Source organism: Mastigoproctus giganteus, chromosome 9, assembly GCF_048544385.1.
Source record: "Mastigoproctus giganteus isolate SK-2022 chromosome 9, ASM4854438v1, whole genome shotgun sequence".
NCBI classification, from domain to species: Eukaryota; Metazoa; Arthropoda; class Arachnida; order Uropygi; family Thelyphonidae; genus Mastigoproctus; species Mastigoproctus giganteus.
In genome coordinates this window covers 227,706,763-227,725,667 of record NC_143583.1, presented here as the reverse complement: position 1 = coordinate 227,725,667, position 18,905 = coordinate 227,706,763, and the positions used below count along the sequence as shown (strand labels likewise).

Here is an 18,905-nt window from a genome sequence, read left to right as displayed (position 1 = left end):
TTAAGCCTTTCTTTGTAAGAGCAACCCTTTGTTCCATTCACTAATCTTGTTGCCCTTCTCTGTACTCATTCCAGCAGCTCTACATCCTTCTTGAAATGAGGCCTCTAAAGGCAAATTTCTGCACATCTATCCTACATCTGTCTTTCCTCAATCTGAATTTATGCCCTCTCAGGTGATTGTTCTGAGCAAGAGGAAGAATCCCATCAGCATTGAGCATGCTCAAACCATTCAAGGCTTTATACACCTATATCAGATCACCTCGCCGCCGCCTAGTCTCCAGACGCTGTAATTTGCAAAACTTAAGCCTTTCTTCGTAAGAGCAACCCTTTGTTCCATTCACTAATCTTGTTGCCCTTCTCTGTACTCATTCCAGCAGCTCTACATCCTTCTTGAAATGAGGCCTCTAAAGGCGAATTTCTGCACATCTATCCTTCATGTCTTTCCTCAATCTGAATTTATGCCCTCTCAGGTGATTGTTCTGAGCAAGAGCAAGAATCCCATCACCATTGAGCATGCTCAAACCATTCAAGGCTTTATACACCTATATCAGATCACCTCGCCGCCGCCTAGTCTCCAGACGCTGTAATTTGCAAAACTTAAGCCTTTCTTCGTAAGAGCAACCCTTTGTTCCATTCACTAATCTTGTTGCCCTTCTCTGTACTCATTCCAGCAGCTCTACATCCTTCTTGAAATGAGGCCTCCAGACATATATACAGTACTCAAGGTGTAGCCTGACCATTGCCTTATACAAGCCAATAATCACCTCCTTATCCCTTGCTAGAAAAATTCCTGTATATCATTGACAAGACACCATGAGCTACTCTTGCAGCCCATCTTCACTGCTCAGAGAACTTCATATCTGCCTGCACAATTACCCCCAGATCCTTTTCATTCTCTACCACTGTCAGTGTAGTACCACAGAGTTGATACGTTGCTCTGGGGTTGCTGTTTCCCATATGTAGTACTTTACATTTGTCAATGTTAAACTTCATTTGCCACCCCTCAGCCCATATGCTCAACCTTTCCAGATCCTGTTGCAACAGCATAGTGTCAGTAGTGTCCTTGACAACCCTGCCAACCTTTGTATCGTCTGCAAACTTGGACATTAAGCTTGATATACCATCATCAATATCATTTATAAATACAGAAAACAATAAAGGACCCAACACTGAACCCTGAGGGACTCCACTAATAACATTAGTCCATGATGAGCAGTGTCCATTGATTACCACTCTGTCTTCTCCCCTTCAACCATCCCTTTATCCATAGCAGCAATTTGCCGCCAATGCCACACTGCTCCAATTTGTGCAGCAGTCTTCCATGTGCAACAGTATCAAAAGCCTTTCTAAGATCCAAATGTATAATATCAGAGTTATTCCCTGCATCCAGTTCTTTTGTGACTGCATCATAGTATCCAATCAAATTGGTCAGGCAAGACTTTCCCTTAACAAAACCATGCTGTGTCCGAGCTATAACTTAAGTCTTGTCTAGATGATCCTGCAGTGCTTATTTAAACAGTGCCTCCATTAATTTTCCTGGAACAGAAGTTAAACTCACAGGTCTATAATTACTTTTGTCAGCCTTTGATCCTCCTTTGTGAATTGGGGTCACATTTTCACATCTCCAGTCGATGGGTACCTCCCCTGAGTCCAAGGAAGCTCTCATAATTATGGCTATGGGTTTGCTTACTTCCTTTGCTGCCTCCTTTAATATAACTGGATAGATCCCATCCACCCAGGTGCCTTTCTTTTGTTTATCTTCAACAATTTCTCCTCCACTTTACTCTCAGTTATTACAAGATTCTCTAGCTTACTGCCAGAGTTGAATACACCTTTGGCATTTCCCTCGCTGAATAACTCCTCATGTGTGAATGTCGATGCAAAATATTCATTTAGTTTGTGTTAGCTACTTGAGCAGGATCATCAACAGTTGAACTATCAATATCAAGTGGACCAATCTGATTCATCCCCTTCCTTCTAGAGTTTACATACGTAAAGAACTCTTTGCTGTTTTTCTTTGCATCCTTTGCCAAAGATTTCTTGTAATCTGCCTTCGTCTGCCTAACCTCCTTTGTAACTTGGTTACAGATCAGCTTATATCTATCATAGGCTTCTGTGTCACGTGTTAATTTGTATGTATTCCATGCCTTTTTTTTCTCTGCCATGTGTCATTAGTTCATCTGACATCCATTTAGGCCTAAACCCTGAACAATATTTCTTAGTTGATATGTTTCCTAGCTTATATCAGTGTTAATTTTAGTATTCCTCAAATATGATATTCATTTTCATTTTGTGTCATGAATTATTTTTTAATTGTAAATGTATAGCAGTAAAAAAAAAAATTCTTCAAAACTCAATGGCATAAATGTACAGTTTGATTACATTAATTAAACATGCTTTTTTTTTCCTTTTTGCATTCATTAAATTGATAAATTAAATCAAATATTTCTCAGTTACATTGACAGTTTAACTGTAATGCAAAGTGATGCATGTCAATCAGACTATTATTCAATCTAAAATGACAGTTTGATTGATATTGGCTTATCAATATTTCACTGCTGCTTTGGTGTACACACCAACCACCAGTTTGCTACACTTGGCAAAAGTTGGAGTTATAGCTATATTTTTGCATTTGAGGTACACACCCACACATTTTGTATCTGACTTTGGAAAAAAATTTTACTGGACATATGATTATCTAGACTAATATCCTTAACTGTTACTTTAAAAAAAAAAAAAAAAAAAAAAAATAGCAACCAAAAACTTACAGTTTTAAGAAGTTGAAATATTTAAGAAGCACTGGAACCACCCATCTTTGTATGTGCTATCATGGTATTGCACTACTTGGAAACAAATGGCAAATAACCTCATGGCAATGTCATTAGTTTGAAACACTTATGACGGCTGGCTAGGACCCACAGGGTCCTCTGATGAGGGGCTTTTCCTGAATTATTCTGTCATGCCACTGCTCTACCTTTTTAAACAAATGGTGGAATTATTTCACAATGATGCCACTTGTTTGAAAGTTATATACAATATCAAATAACTTCTTACCTCTTAAATAACCAAATACCTTTTAAGCAAATGGTGGAATTATTTCACAATGATGTCACTTGTTTGAAAGTTGTATACAATATCAAGGTTAAGTAACTAAAAATATTTTTAAAAAAAGTTTTATTAAAACTTAAAATATTTATATTTTTGGAGCTTTTGTATTCATTATGTTAGTTTATAATAACACTTTTACAGTTAATGATGTTTACTTTTTGCTTATCGAACAAGTAAAATGGTTTTATTTTATCACCTAGAACATTTAAGATTGTGCAAATTTTACATTGTTAAAGGCTTATATCTCATTTTCAGTAAGTAGTTTTCAGTCTGGCAAACATGACTGTTTTATTTAAAGTGTGGTTCTCAAAATATTTTTGTAGTTCCAAAAATATTTTAGTCAGTAGACTCGCCAAAGCTTGTGGAATTCTAAAAATTGTTGAAAACTGTTTAAAACAGCTTCTGCAATTACAGAAATTCCTTTAAAAAATCCTTTGAAACGTGTTCTTGAATTTTGAAAATGTTTGTTTGTTTTTTTGAAATATAGCTGGTTTTATATATATATATATATATATATATATTTTTTATTTTTTTCATTTCAGGTGGCTGCTTAATTTGTAGTATTCTTGTAAACTGTGAAGTAAAGAGATGAGGAGATTGCCTAGAAAACTGTAATGCAAGTGCTGTGTGGCAGTTTCTTTTTTTTTATTTCTTTTTTAATAACAGAATTTCATAATGTCCCTCAGTACATATAGATTAAAAGCTATGGAATCTTCTGGTGGTATCTTAACAATAGAATGGGATATGATGGACAAAAGTCGGTTTTTTCCATTAAGTATGATTTATTCTTTTGCACTTAGAGGCTTACTCTATCCTTTTACTGTTATTAAAACCCGTCTTCAGGTTCAAAAACATACAGCTGTGTACAAAGGCACATACGATGCTTTTTTAAAGATTCTTCGGTATGAGGGCATGCATGGATTATATAAAGGTTTCTGGATAAATACTATTCAGATTGGTTCTGGTATAGGATATATAGTGACTTACGAGAAAGTACGACATTTGCTAAAGCAGTATGCAAATATTACTGATAAAAGACTCAAAGGACTTATAGGTGGTGGATGTGGCTCTTTAGTTGGACAAACCATAATTACCCCTTTTGATATAATATCTCAACATATGATGATCCTTGGCCAGATAAAGGATAACAGCAAATCAAATACTGTAATAAATCCACTTAAAATAAAATATGAAGGTCATAATAGAAGAGGTTTAGCCATTGCTATTATAAAAGAACTATATAAGCAAGATGGCATTAAGGGATTTTATAGAGGTTACTTTGCATCACTTTATACTCAAGTTCCAACAAGTGGGTTTTGGTGGATGTTTTATCCTGTGTATTCAGGTAAGTTGCAACAGCAGTTTATACAATAAATTCCCATCATAACACTGGATTCCTGCCTATAGTACTCTCCTGCTTTTAACACTTCTTTCTTCTGGCACCATACTGTCATTCCTACAACTGCCATCCATTTTAAAATGCTTTTCTACTTAAGAAGGAGTAAACCTGATTATAACCTCCTTTCTCTTTATTTTAATTTTGAGAAGAGGATGATAAAAAACTAAATTCTGGGAGTAGTTTATGCTGCTTTAATTTCAGAGGGATCATTTCCAGTGTATGTGAACTATATTTATATAGTTCAGTATAATGTGTATATATACAATAATCATTGTCTTTTGTGCATGTTCAACACTGGCATCAATAAAAAATGTTCAGAAGGCATTTTAAGTGGTGGCAAAATTACTAATTAATTTTATGAGTGAAAGCATTGTTATTTATTATTATATTAATTATACATTTATCACTTACAATTAATAGACCTGAGAAATAATTAAGCAGTATCGCAATAAAATAAGTTAGGAGAATTGTTTGAAGGTTATAAAGCACTCAAACATATGTTGGTTTAATTATTGTTTATTTCCGAATTAGAAATGTGTACATAGTAGAGTCAAACATTTTATGGTGGTATTTTCTGACTACTTTTCAGTGACAGCTTTCTTTGCAAGTACATATTTTGTGTATATATTTCCAATTTCAAAATAAGCATAATTAAACTAACATAAATTGCTTTATTTCCTTCAAACAATACCATACCATGCTGCTTAACAATACCACCATGCTGCTCAATGAAAGGGTTGGAGAAATTCAATGGCTTTTTGCCCTTTGAACTTGTTTCTGCCCTAATCATATTTTGATCAATAAAAAGCTATTATGCATTAAATTTACATTATATAATGTAATTATTGGTGTACAAATGAACATTGAAATTTATCAATGAACACTGATAGGATAAGGTAGCATTCTAACACATATCTTTAATTATTGTGGTGTACTAAAACTATATTCCAGGAACATAAATTTTACAAGACAACATAAATAGTTCTTAGTATGATTCATAAATTACAAAATCTTTTTTAAATGAATTATAGATTTTTCGATGCCAATATTATTGGGTAGAATGAGGTGTGGCCAATTATAATAATTTTGAATATTGATTCGTGGATTTCCAAATATATTCTTCAAGATGTCCAGAAAAATTTATTCCAGAATAACTTTGCTAGAAATGTTAAAACAAACAATTTTTAAATTTTTGAAGAAGTAGTAGTAGTAGTGGCATGTGATGCAAGAAAGCAAGTGTATGGGCTTATGCAGCATCAGCCAAAAAAAAAAAAAAAATTACAAAAATTTCCCTCTAAATGTTTGTCCAGTTCCTCCTTAAATTTATTAAACCTATCAACTGGCCATGTCGCCGTGATGAGAGTTATTGTCACCAGTACATGTACCGTACTTAGCAGCAATAAAGAAGTTAAATTAACTTCCACGACAGATGGAAGTTTGTTCCAGCAATTAACCACCCGCTGGCTAAAGGCAAATTTCCACACATCTATTATACATCTGTCCTTCCTCAATTTCAATTTATGCCCCCTTAGATTCGTAATCTGAACAACTGGAAGAATCCCATCAGAATTCACTGTGCTCAACCCATTCAAGGCCATATACACCTCAATCAGATCACCTCGCAGGTGCCTAGTCTCCAGCTGTTGCAATTTGCAGAACTTAAGCCTCTCCTGGTAAGAGGATCACTTCATTCCCTCACCTATCTTGTTGCTCTTCTCTGTACATGCTCAAGCAAATCTACGTCCTTCCTAAAATGCGCCCTCCAGACCTGCATGCAGTACTCAAGGCGTGGCCGGACCATTGCCCTATATAGAGGGACAATCACCTCCTTTTCCCTGTTAGCAAAATTCCTGCATATCATTGACAACACCCCATGACCTGCCCTGGCAGCCTGTCTGCACTCTCAGAGAACTTCATATCTGCCTGCACAATTACCCCCAGGTCCTTTTCATTTTCTACCACCTTAAGTGTAGTACCACACAGTTGGTATATTTCTCTGGGGTTACCTCTACCCATATGCAGTACTTGGCATTTTTCAATGTTAAACTTCAGTTGCCACTTCTCAGCCCATCTGCCCAAATTTTCTAGATCCTGTTGCAGTAGCACATTGCCATTACTGTCATTAACAACCCTGCCAACCTTTGTATCATCTGCAAACTTTGATACTAAGCCTGATATACCTTCATCAATATCATTGATAAATATACAAAACAACAGTGGACCCTGTGGACTCCACTTATAACGTTAGTCCACGAAGAGCAGCACCCATTGATTACTACCCTCTGTCTTCTCCCACTCAACCATCCTTTTATCCATTGGAGCAACTTAATACCATTCTGCTCCAATTTGTACAATAGTCTTTAATGCGCAACAGTGTCAAAAGCTTTCCTGAAATCCAAATATATGATATAAAAATTATTTTTTGCATCCAGTTCCTTTGTAACCAAATCATAATAACCAATCAAATTTGTCAGACAAGACTTTCCCGTAACAAACCCATGCTGTGTCTGAATTATTGTTGCAGTCTTGTCTAGATGATCCGACAATGCATCTTTAACCAGTGACTCCATTATTTTAACCGAAAGAGAAGTTAAACTAACTGGTCTTTAATTACTCGTGTCACCCTTCAATCCCCCTTTGTGAATTGAGGACACATTTGCACATCTCCAGTACGTGGGGACCTCCCATGAGTCCAAGGGTGCTCGTAATTATAGCTAAGGGTTTGCTTACTTCCTTTGCAGCCTCCTTTAAAAAGCTGGATAGGCCCCATCCACCCCAGGTGCCTTTCTTATGTTTAACTTCAACAATTTCTCCTCCACTTTGTTCTCAGTTATTATAAAATCATTAAGCACCCTGTTACAATTTGATAACCTTAATAACACCATGTGTGAATGTAGAGGCAAAATACTCATTCAGTTTGTTTGCTATCTGAGCAGGATCATCACCAGTCGAACCATCAATATCAAGTGTACCAATCAGATTCATCCCCTTCCTTTTAGAGTTTATATAAGAAAAGAAATCCTTGCTGTTTTTCTTAGCATCTATTGCCAAGGATTTCTCGTAATCTGCCTTCGCCTGCCTAACCTCCTTTGTGACCTGATTAGACTAGCTTTTATCTGCCATAGGCTTCTGAGTCGCTTGATAATTTATATGCATCCCATGCATTTTTCTTCTCTGCCACGAGTCTCATTAGTTCGTTTGACAACCATTTAGGCCTAAACCTTGAACAGTATTTCTTAATAGGTGTGAAACATTTAGTAGCTTCCACTATTAATTCCCTGAATGTTTCCCACTTAGAATTTGCTGTTGGTAACATCATCAGTTGGTGACATCATGATGTTGGTAACATCATGAGTACAGAATTTAAAACCTGTCTGAGAACGCTGTTGTCACCTTTACAGAAGCAAAAACCGCTTCCTTTACCCCCGATGGTAATTATATCTTTAAGTAAATCCCACATCAGTACACTGTGATCACTGCCATTTAATGATTCCTTTATCTGCAAATTCTTAATACACGAATGATCACTGCTGATAAACAGATCAAGAGTATTACCCTCTCTGGTTACCTCTCGAACATGCTGCTGCAGAAAACAAGTCATCCAATAAATCCACAAAAGTCGTACTAGTGTGCGAATGACCAACCCATAAGTTCCAGTGTATATCTGGGAAGTTAAAATCCCCCATTATAAGACATTCAGATTTACTAGCCCACTCTATTTCTCTGTACAATTGTTCATTGTACTCGGCCCCGAGTGCCAAGCGATAGTGACAAGCGATTTTCTCAGTGATTTATAGAGTGCCCTTATTAAAGAAAAAGTTTTATTTGATTTTTAGTGTCTTTTTCTATTTAATTTACTTCCAGTTGTTCTGTGCTTAAAGTATTAAGTAAGAACACAGAAAGGAAAACAACCTTTCTTTATTTAGTATATATATTTTACTAATAACAAACAACTAACTTCTACAACCGCTTGGTCACTGGTGGCACCGCTCCTGCCTCCACGTGGCGGGGCCGGTAACCTGGGAGATAAGACAACCCCCGTTTCCACGCTTAGAGCCGAAGAGCTCTCAATTAAATGAGACACACGACACTGACCATGACTCCTCTATCTCAAAGAGATTGAAGAAAGACACTGGCAGACAGGAATTACCAGACTTCCTGATTATACATTCTCTGTCAACGCAACCTGTCGGCAAGCTCTCCCCCTTCACCATCCAGAGATGCCTAGAACATGCTGCAGGTTCGCCAAAAATGGTGAAACGTCTTCAATCTGGAGATTTGTTAATAGAGACCACCAATTCTAGACATTCTGAGCTACTACTACATCTGACATCCTTGAGTGGAATCCCAGTTCAAATCACACCACACACCACCCTCAATTCTTCAAAGGGAGTGATCACTGAATGGGAAGGCGCCTCCGTAGCCAGGTGGGAAGGAGCAGCAGTGCGTAGCACACGCTTCTTGATTAGACCGGGGTTCGAGCCCGTCACCACCAAATACGGAGGATGCGGAAAGGTCAGGGAATGACCACCGCATATCCCGGAGCAATATGGCCTTAGTTGCTAATGCTCCTAAAAACCAAATAAACAAACAAACTGAATGGGATTTATTGAACGTCCCCGAAGATGAAATAGTTCAAGAACTTAAAGAACAAAACGTCACTCAAGCAAAAAGGATCATGATCCAAAAAGATGGCAATTTAGTCCCTACCCGGAGTATAATTTTAACATTCAGTTCTCCAAATCTACCATCTTCAGTCAAGGCAGGATATTTAAACTGTCGGTGTTCGGCCCTATATCCTGAACCCTCTAAGATGTTTTAAATGCCAGAAATTTGGCCATTCCCAGATAGCATGCCGTGGAGATGCAACTTGTGCAAACTGTGGGTGTAAAACTCATACACAAACAGAATGTAAGGCACCAACTCCACAGTGTCCGAATTGCAAAGGCAACCATCCCGCTTATTCCAAAGACTGCGACCTCTGGAAGTTGGGTAAAAAAATACAAAAATATAAAATTGAAAATAAGGTTTCCTATCAAGAGGCAAGAAAACAAGTAAAATTAAGTATGCCAAAACACACCTATGCTACTGCTACACACAGTCACCAATCAGTAGCATGTCAGACTGAAGTGACCATTCCTCCAGACACATCGATCTCCAACTGGGCTCGGTTAGTCCTATCTATTGAACATCCATCTCCACCAAACGTAGTAGACCAATGCAGTAATACACCACTAACAGTTCCATCTCAGAGACCTCCCCGTTGTCAAGCAGTAGATAATTTACAGAAACCAGATCCTGTTGAGGCAAAGCAATCTCATATATCAAGCATGGACACTGATGACATAACTAATCAGGATCTGCTTGAAATACATGCAAATGGAGATATGGAAGAAATTAATGACTCAGAACGCCCTAATTTTTTAAGAAAAGAAAAATCAAAACTCGAAAGAGGTAAACAAGCCACCCACAAAAAACAGACAGACTCAACTTCCACCCACAGAACTAAATAATGGAACAGATCATACGGTGGAATTGCAGAGGTTTTCGCAGCAGTATTGACGATATTTATGAATTAATTCACCATTTCAAACCCGCTGCTATGTGCTTACAAGAAACAAATTTAACACCAAAAATTTCTGTTTCAGTCAAAAATTATACCATCTTCAGAAAAGATCGATCTGAAACTTGGAGGAGTAGCTGTACTTGTGGAATCAAGAGTCCCTTCCAGGCACATTCCTTTGAAAACACCATTAGAAGCTGTTGCAACGCGTATAGTTATTGGTATCACATTGACAGTGGTCTCGATATATCTTCCGCCAAACCATCCATGCACATTTCAGGATCTGGAAAACCTTATTTCTCAATTACCATCTCCGATCTGTCTATTAGGCGATTTTAACGAACATCATCCATTGTGGGGTTCACTGGTCTCAGATGGACGTGGTGAACTTATTGAAATGCTATTGATAGAGAGAATCTGACACTGTTGTACACTGGCTTACCCACCTACATCCATTTTCCTACTGGGTCAAGCACTGCTATCGATCTCTCAGTCTGCACTCCAATCCTGTTCCCAACCATAGAGTGGACAGTACACGACAATCCTCTAAACAGCAATCACTTTACGCTGATTTGTAGCATTCAATCCACCCATTTCAAACAAACACAAACAAAAACCCAATGGAAATTTTCCAAAGCAAACTGGACAAAATTTACCAATCGTATCTTTTGATGAGGATATCATTACGTCTTTTCCTATTGACGCTGCCACCGAATATATTACAAAGTAGATACTAACAGCTGCAACAGCAGCCATCCCAAAGTCTCAAATAAGAAACCATCGACATACCAATCACTGGTGGAATGGTGATTGCAATAAAGCAAAAAAGGAAAAAAATGCAGCATGGAATACCTTCCGCAAATATCCCACCACTGCCAACCTTATTAACTACAAGAAACTGAGAGCCAAAGCTCGTTTCATCCGGTGAAAGGCCAAAAAAGATTCATGGGTAAAATTCTCCTCCTCAATCAACAAAGATACTGATACCCGAATAATCTGGGGAAAAATAAAGAAGCTAAGTGGAAAATATCATGTACCACCTTCTCCTATTATTAACTGGAATGGGAAGGAGATCTCCTCTCCTGGAGAGATTGCCAATGCCTTAGGAACTGTGTTCTGTGAATTATCTGCCTCAAGTGCATATCAACAGTCTTTCCAAAAAATTAAAGCCGGAATAGAGAAAAGGAAACTGAACTTCAAAGCTAACTGCCATTTACCCTATAACCAACCATTAACAATTACTGAACTGAAAGAAGTTATGTATACCTCAAGAAACAGTGCTCCTGGCCCTGACGGAATTTACTATATAATGCTTCAACATCTCAATCAGAAATCACTATCTTTATTGCTTAAACTTTACAATTGGATATTCTCAGAACATATATTCCCGACCTCCTGGCAACATTCTTATATAATAGCTATACTGAAACCTGGAAAAGATCACTCGATTCCGCACAATTATAGACCAATTTCTCTTACCAGCTGCTTGAGTAAGACTTTGGAAAAAATGGTTCACCATCGTCTCACATGGTATCTTGAATTCCGAAACATAATCAGTAATAATCAGTTTGGTTTCCGAAAGAATAGATCATCCCTAGACCTCATGACCAAAGCCGAATCCAACATAAGAAATGCATTCATCAGAAATCAACATCTCGTCATGATATGCCTTGATATAGAGAAGGCTTTCGATACCACATGGGGATACGGCATCCTAAGAGATCTCCATTCTATTCATATGAGAGGGCACTTACCATATTTTATTCAAAGCTTTCTTCGACACAGGTCTTTCCAAGTTAAGTACTGGCAGGTTTTATCTCAAACATATATACAAGAAGGAGTCCCACAGGGCTCTGTTCTTAGTGCCACTCTGTTCTCACTACGAATAAACAATATTACAAACTGCATTCCAAACACCGTTGACTCATATCTCTATGCGGATGACCTTACCATATCCTGCCATTCCCAGAATATGAACTATATCGAGAGGCATCTACAAATATCCATAAACAACATTGAATTATGGATGGCACAAAATGGATACAGACTGTCAAGCCACAAATCAACAGCCATACATTTCTGCACAAAGCACAGAATGCATCCTGAACCTGAGTTGCACTTGGCCAATCACCCTATACCAATCGTGAACAGTATTCGACTCCTAGGGCTAATTTTTGATAAGAAATTAAATTTCCAGGAGCACATAAAATATCTAAGAACCTCTTGCGCAAGGAAAATGAATATACTCCGGATAATCTCCAGTACATCTTGGGGTGCAGATTGCTGTACCCTGCTCCACTTGTATAAGTCCCTAATTAGATCTCGGCTAGACTACGGAGCACCTGTTTATGACTCAGTTAGGGAAAGCACCTTAGTGCGTCTTGCGCCCATCCAACATTTGTCTCTTAGGATAGCCCTAGGTGCATACAGAACATCACCGGTTCAAAGTCTTTACGTTGAAGCTCACGAACCTCCACTTAGCATCAGAAGAAAAATGTTACTGATGAATTACTCAGTTAAAATTAAAAGCCTGCCTACTCATCCTGTTTGGCCACTCCTGCATGATCCTCTGTGGAAAACTCACTAAAGAAATAAACCCAGAACAATTCAGCCTGCTGGTATCAGACTGCAGATTCTAGCAGAAAGCTGGAACATCCAATTTGATAATATCCTCAGAGAATCAAAAGATCCAGATCCCCCATGGTCTACTCTCACATTTGCTTCTCATGAATACCTTGAGCAATGGGGTAAAAGTTCCATAGCAAATATTAAAATCCAACAACTACATTATGCTCATACACAAAAATACCCTGAATTCACCAAGATCTATAATGATGGTTCAAAGTCCGACAATCAAGTGGGTGCAGCTGCTGTCTTCCCTAATTCAACTATCTCATTTTCACTTCCAGTTGAATATAGCAGTTATACCGCTGAGCTTCATGCCATTAAGCTTGCTCTGGAAAATATCTCACTGCTGTCAATAAATAAAAGTATAGTTTATACCGATTCAAAAAGTGCTATTTTAGCTTTGAAAGGTATTTCCTCACCTACCAATCCTTTATTAAAACTCATAAAACATAAGCTGATGCAGCTTCATGAGCATAAACAAACTATTATCTTTTCTTGGGTCCCAGGCCACGGTGGTATTCCAAGAAATGAATGTGCAGATGATGCTGCAAAGCATCCTTCTAATATAGCCTCAACAAATGATCTAGTCCCATATCCTGATTACAGACACAAAATTCAGAAAACATGCATGGAACAATGGACACTTCTGTGGAAAATGCAAACAAATAACAAGCTATTTCAAATAAAATCTGAACCACAATTATGGACTTCTAGCCTTCGTAAAAATAGAAAAGAAGAAGTAATCTTAGCCAGAATCCGAATAGGTCACACTCACCTCACACATCTCTATCTGCTTACAGGGAATGATCCTCCTCAATGTGCAAACTGCTCACAGCCACTTACAGTAAAGCATATACTTGTCGAATGTAGCTTGTTTAACAACGCCTGACGAATGGCTTTTAGTTCCATCTCAGATCTGCAACAACCTTTGTCTCTCAATAGCATCATAGGCAAAGAAGCAAATCTCTCTGAATTATTTCTCTATTTAAAACAAATTAAAGTGTATGATTGTTTTTAACTGCTGTACAAGCAGTTCCCGTATGTAAAGTCAATTGATTTGGGAGGTGCAATATGGCCTAAGTTGCCCTTGCACCAAAAAACACCACAACAACAACATCATTGTACTCATTTGAGTCATTAGGCCTATAACACACTCCTACTCTTATTTTTGCTTTCACAGTGCTTATGTCACACCAGACTGACTCAACAGTGCACTGTTCATCTATATGAACTGGATGCACTTCTTTTGATTTTGTTTTTCTTAATTAACAGCATAACACCTCCTCCCTTCCTATCCTTTCTGTACGCATTGTACTCCTCAAATTCCAGTTCTGCATTCCTTATCTTTGTGACACCGTGCATTTCTTATCTGCAATCCCAACAATATCCGCCTTTGATGTCTTGAGCAACACTTCAAATTTATCAAATTTATTTACTATATTTCTAGCATTGGTATACGTGCAAGTATACATGTACCTATTCTTATTATTAGTTACCCTAACAGATCCCATATACCCACCTGTTTCACGATGACTGCCATCAGTCCATGAAACCCCCAACACCCCTTGTTCCAGCCCACTGCTTATTCTAATAGAAGTAGTGCAAGAATAAATACACCTCTGTCTGCGGCTACTTTTAACCTTTTCATTTGTTTGTTTGTTATTTGGTTTTTAGGAGCATTAGCAACTAAGGCCATATTGCTCCAGGAATATGCGGTGGTCATTCCCTAACTTTTCTGCATCCTCCGTATTTGGTGGTCACGTGCTCGAACCCCGGTCTAATTAAGAAGCGTGTGCTATGCACTGCTGCTCCTGCCCACCTGGCTACGGAGGCAGCAACTTTTTAGTCTGTGAATCCCCCCCAAGCTAGCAGTTTTCCGACCCACCTAACACTGCTTCGATATCATCAGCAAATATTCTTGCACCCTTTCTATTTCTAAGTGTGCTCTTGAAAGACAAACTTCATAAAAAAAAAAACAGTGGCCGCTTACTGTAACAAGATATCTTTGAAATCTTCTAAAATTAAGTTTTTTGTTTTTCTAAAATTAAGTTTTTTTAACCCACTTCTCTTTCAACTGAAAGAGAAGTTAAACTAACTGGTCTGTAATTACTCGTGTCACCCTTCAATCCCCCTTTGTGAATTGAGGACACATTTGCACATCTCCAGTCCGTGGGGACCTCCCCTGAGTCCAAGGGTGCTCTCATAATTATAGCTAAGGGTTTGCTTACTTCCTTTGCAGCCTCCTTTAATAAACTGGATAGATAAACTCCAAAAAAAAAAAAAAAAAAAAAAAGACTAAAGAAGGTTTTGTGAATTTTAAATTTCATATCGATAATATTTACACATTTGATACTTCCTTCCTAACTAATGTACTTTTTGAAAGCATCCATTCCATAAATTAGCATTTGGCATATGATGCAAGAAAACAAGCGTATATAGCATCGGCCGAAAAAAAAAAAAAACCCTTCACGTTTCACCTGTCCATTCATTCTACAGGTTTGTCCAGTTAAAAATTTGAATTGAGGTATTCATAAGTGGTTTTATACATATCAAATATTTTATCTTTAAATGGCAACATTTCTTCATTCTTAATTTGCAATCATTTAAAATTTTGCAAGAACTTAAGGGAACACACTTTTCTTCAGAGAAGAGACAATCACCAAGTTGTGACCTGAAGTGCCTAAAGGACCTCTCACTTTGACCGTGTACTTAGAAGGGTTGTTTGTGTGAAAAAGATCAAGCGTATTGGCTGTGTGATTAGGATTGTCCGGTATTCTTGTAGGTAAATGAACAATCTGTGCAAGGTCATTAGTAATTGCAAAAGTCTCAGCATCTCGACCAGCTGGGTTGGTGTGACTAGAAAACGGAAGTCAGCTGGAGTTGTGAACATTAAAATCACCAAGGAAAATTACCTCACTGTTAGGAAAGTTGGACTGGAAAAAGTCAAGTTGCAAAGAGAGTAAGTCAAAGAGCTCCAGGTGATTAGTGGAGTTGGGAGAACGGTAGAGACAACTGATGAATTTGACACAATGAGGTAGAGAGATTTTAAGCCAGAGAAGATCAAAGAGAGGAGATTCCAAATTGCCAAGTCTCTGACAGGGAATATCAGAATGGACATATGCACAAGTACCACCTTTGAGGCAAAAGGAATCATACAGCGAATATTTTGGGCATCTGAGAAGAGCAGTAGTTGAATCAACCGATAACTGAGATTCTGTTAGAAAAAGTACATGGGGTTTGGCAGACTGCAAGTGAAAATGGACATCGTTGAGAATAGAATTGAGACCACGTATATTTGTGAAATGAATTAGGAAGTGCTACATTGCAAAGGAGTGGGGAAACATGGCTAAGTAACATACATTGTGTGTAATACAGTAAAATATCATTAATACAAACTTGGTTTATACAAAGTGCTCATTTATATGAAGCACATACCATTCCACTGCAAAAGGATAGGCTTTCCTATGTAAATATATTCATTTATTATAAAATTCGGTTAATATGTATTACAAAGTTATTTTTCGTCCTGTGAGAAATAAATAGTCATTTTGTACACTTAATAACAAATCTTGGCAAAGCGATTCGATTATTGCTTCCGGCCACCTTTCTTCCTACTTCTCATAGGATGGCACTGACTTGTTAGAAATTGCTTTTGTGTAAACAAAAGCAGTTTATGTTAGCTACAACATCAAGTGCATTCTGAAAAACATCTTTGTGAAGGATGAGTTGTTAAATTAATTGTTGTGCAATCTATTTTTTGTGCCATTTTATCTGAGCTGATATCTTTTTTTGGAACTTGTGTCTTTAAATTAATTTAAAATTTGTTTATATTAAATCTTATCTAGCAGTGTTATGTCGACAAAATGTAAACGGATGGAATTAAGCCTGGAAATTAAAATAAAATTATACAAGAGGCTGATAGGCTGGAAAGAAGTAAAACAACATTGCAAAGAAATGCATCCCTTTACCTACTTTATCTATAATATTGAAAAACCGAAAAAGGCTTGAAGTGCGTGACACTGGAGCAGTAATGAAAAACAGGAAATGAATACCTGGTGCGAAACACGAGGAGCTTGAAACAAAACTTTTCGAGTGGTAATAACAAATGCATGCATTTAATTTGCCAGTATCAGGTCCGATTTTGCAAGAAAAGGCAAATTATCTAGCTCAGCAACATGGAATTAGGGACTTCAAATGCAGCAGTGGCTGGCTCCAAAGATGTATAGACAGGAATAACTTGGTTTTGCAAAATGTTTGCAGTGAGTCTGCATTAGTTGACAAAGAAAAGGCTACAGACTGGTTGTGTTCTGTATGGTCCATTCTTGAAAAATATGAGGCAAAGGATATTTTTAATCTTGACGAGACAGGTTTATTTTATAATTTGCTGTTTGAGGAGAGTCTTATCATGGTGGGAAATTTAGTAAACAAAGACTCACTGTTCTGTTATGCTGCAATTCAGATGTCAGTACAAAACTACGCTGACTTGTGAGTGGTAAGTTTTCCAAGCCGTTTTAAAGCAGTTAACCAACTTCCATGTGATTACGAGGCCAATAGAAGTACTTGGCTTACGGTCAAAAGTTTTCAGTCTTGGTTATCAAAAGTGGACAGAATGGCTTCAGAAAAAAGAACATTTTGACGATTCTAGATCGTTGTATAGGCAACTCTGCTGAGACACTTAAGTTTTACAAATATATGGCTGTTATTTTTACCCCTCCAATACCACTAGTTTATTACAACCACTGGATCAAGGCATTATTTATGATCTCAAGAGAGTATACAGAGCCCGCCTGATAAGGTACTTGATCCACAACATAGAAGGAGGGAACAATTTGCAGCCAAATTGGAATGTCTTGGATGCTATCCGTAATCTTGTTATTGCTTAGAACAGTTGTTTGTTATTTGGTTTTTAGGAGCATTAGCAACTAAGGCCATATTATATTGCTCCGGGATATGCAGTGGTCATTCCCTGACTTTTCCGCATCCTCTGTATTTGGTGATGACGGGCTCGAACCCCGGTCTAATCAAGAAGGGTGTGCTACACACTGTTGCTCCTTCCCTCCTGGTTACGGAGGCGCCTCTTAGAACAGTATTGCCTCAAGTGTAATAAACAACTGCTTCAGAAAGAGTGGCTTTGGAGAGAATATCATCGAAAAACATGGTCCAGCAGACGAATGTGATAGCAAAATCGAGGATGGAGGAATTTGAAGGAGCATATAGATTTTGTTGGCAAATTTGAAGAGTTTGAGAAGGTGGATGATGAAGTTACTACTACTGCAATGCCAATGCCAGAAGAGCTGCTAAGCACTAAACAAAACAATGATGTTTTTGTTACCAGCAACAGCGAAAGTGAAGAAGCACACACACTGCCATCTAAAAAAGATGCCCAAAATGCATTGAACATAATAGAGAATGTGTTGGCTTGCAGTAAAGTTTGATAAAGATGCAACTATTGCATTTAATAATGTCTGTGCTGTAGTTAAATGCATATAGGACAAAAACTGTGCAAATAACATTGGATTCTTTCTTTAAATTAGATTAATTTATTAAAAAGTTCATGGTTTTATGTCTCTTTTTATATTAAGATATTATTATTATTTATTATTATTCTTAGATATACAGCATGTACCAAAAAAGAAAAAAGGTAAAATTTTGACACTTTTGGGGGACCTCGTTACTACAAGCCTTGTTATTACAAAATGTGAAAATTTAGGTCCCTTGAACTTTGTATTAATGAGATTTGACTGTAATTACAACCATATGCACTGATATTGTATAAAAACAAGGAATTTAAAAAATGCGTATATCTTTTGATGTAGATGTGACAGAAGTAAAATATTGATATTTTCATAACCAGGACATTAATTTTATTCAGAATAACCAACTTTCATTCCAGAGGTATGATGAAAAAAAAATTTTTTCAGGTAGTGTAATTTTTACCATTCTTCATGTATGGTATTGACTTTCAAGTCTGTATCATTATTTATTTATTAATTGGGAAAAATATAGTTATAAAAATGTTACAGCAAAGAACGGAGCCATAGAAAATTACCTAAGGTCTACGTTTGTGCAAAATGTGTACCTTGTGTACTCACTACTGTTTTAGTTTTCCGTGAAGCCTTTAATTTTGTTGTTTTACTTCCTTGAGTGCTGCAATTAGTCTGGATTTTTTTTTTTTTTTTTTTTTTTGTGACAAGACTGCTGTAATGAG

At 37.3% G+C, this 18,905-nt stretch overlaps 1 protein-coding gene across 1 annotated transcript in view; it reads left to right on the top strand.

Moving 5' to 3' along the window:
* The first annotated feature begins 3,830 nt into the window (after window positions 1-3,830).
* LOC150081155 (solute carrier family 25 member 44) overlaps window positions 3,831-18,905 on the top strand; it is a 34,401-nt gene continuing 19,326 nt past the window's right edge. Inside the window, exon 1 of the mRNA XM_090381230.1 lies at window positions 3,831-4,452. Coding sequence (XP_090237356.1) covers window positions 3,852-4,452 — 601 coding nt within the window. The 5' untranslated portion in view covers window positions 3,831-3,851. The remainder of the gene's footprint in view (window positions 4,453-18,905) is intronic.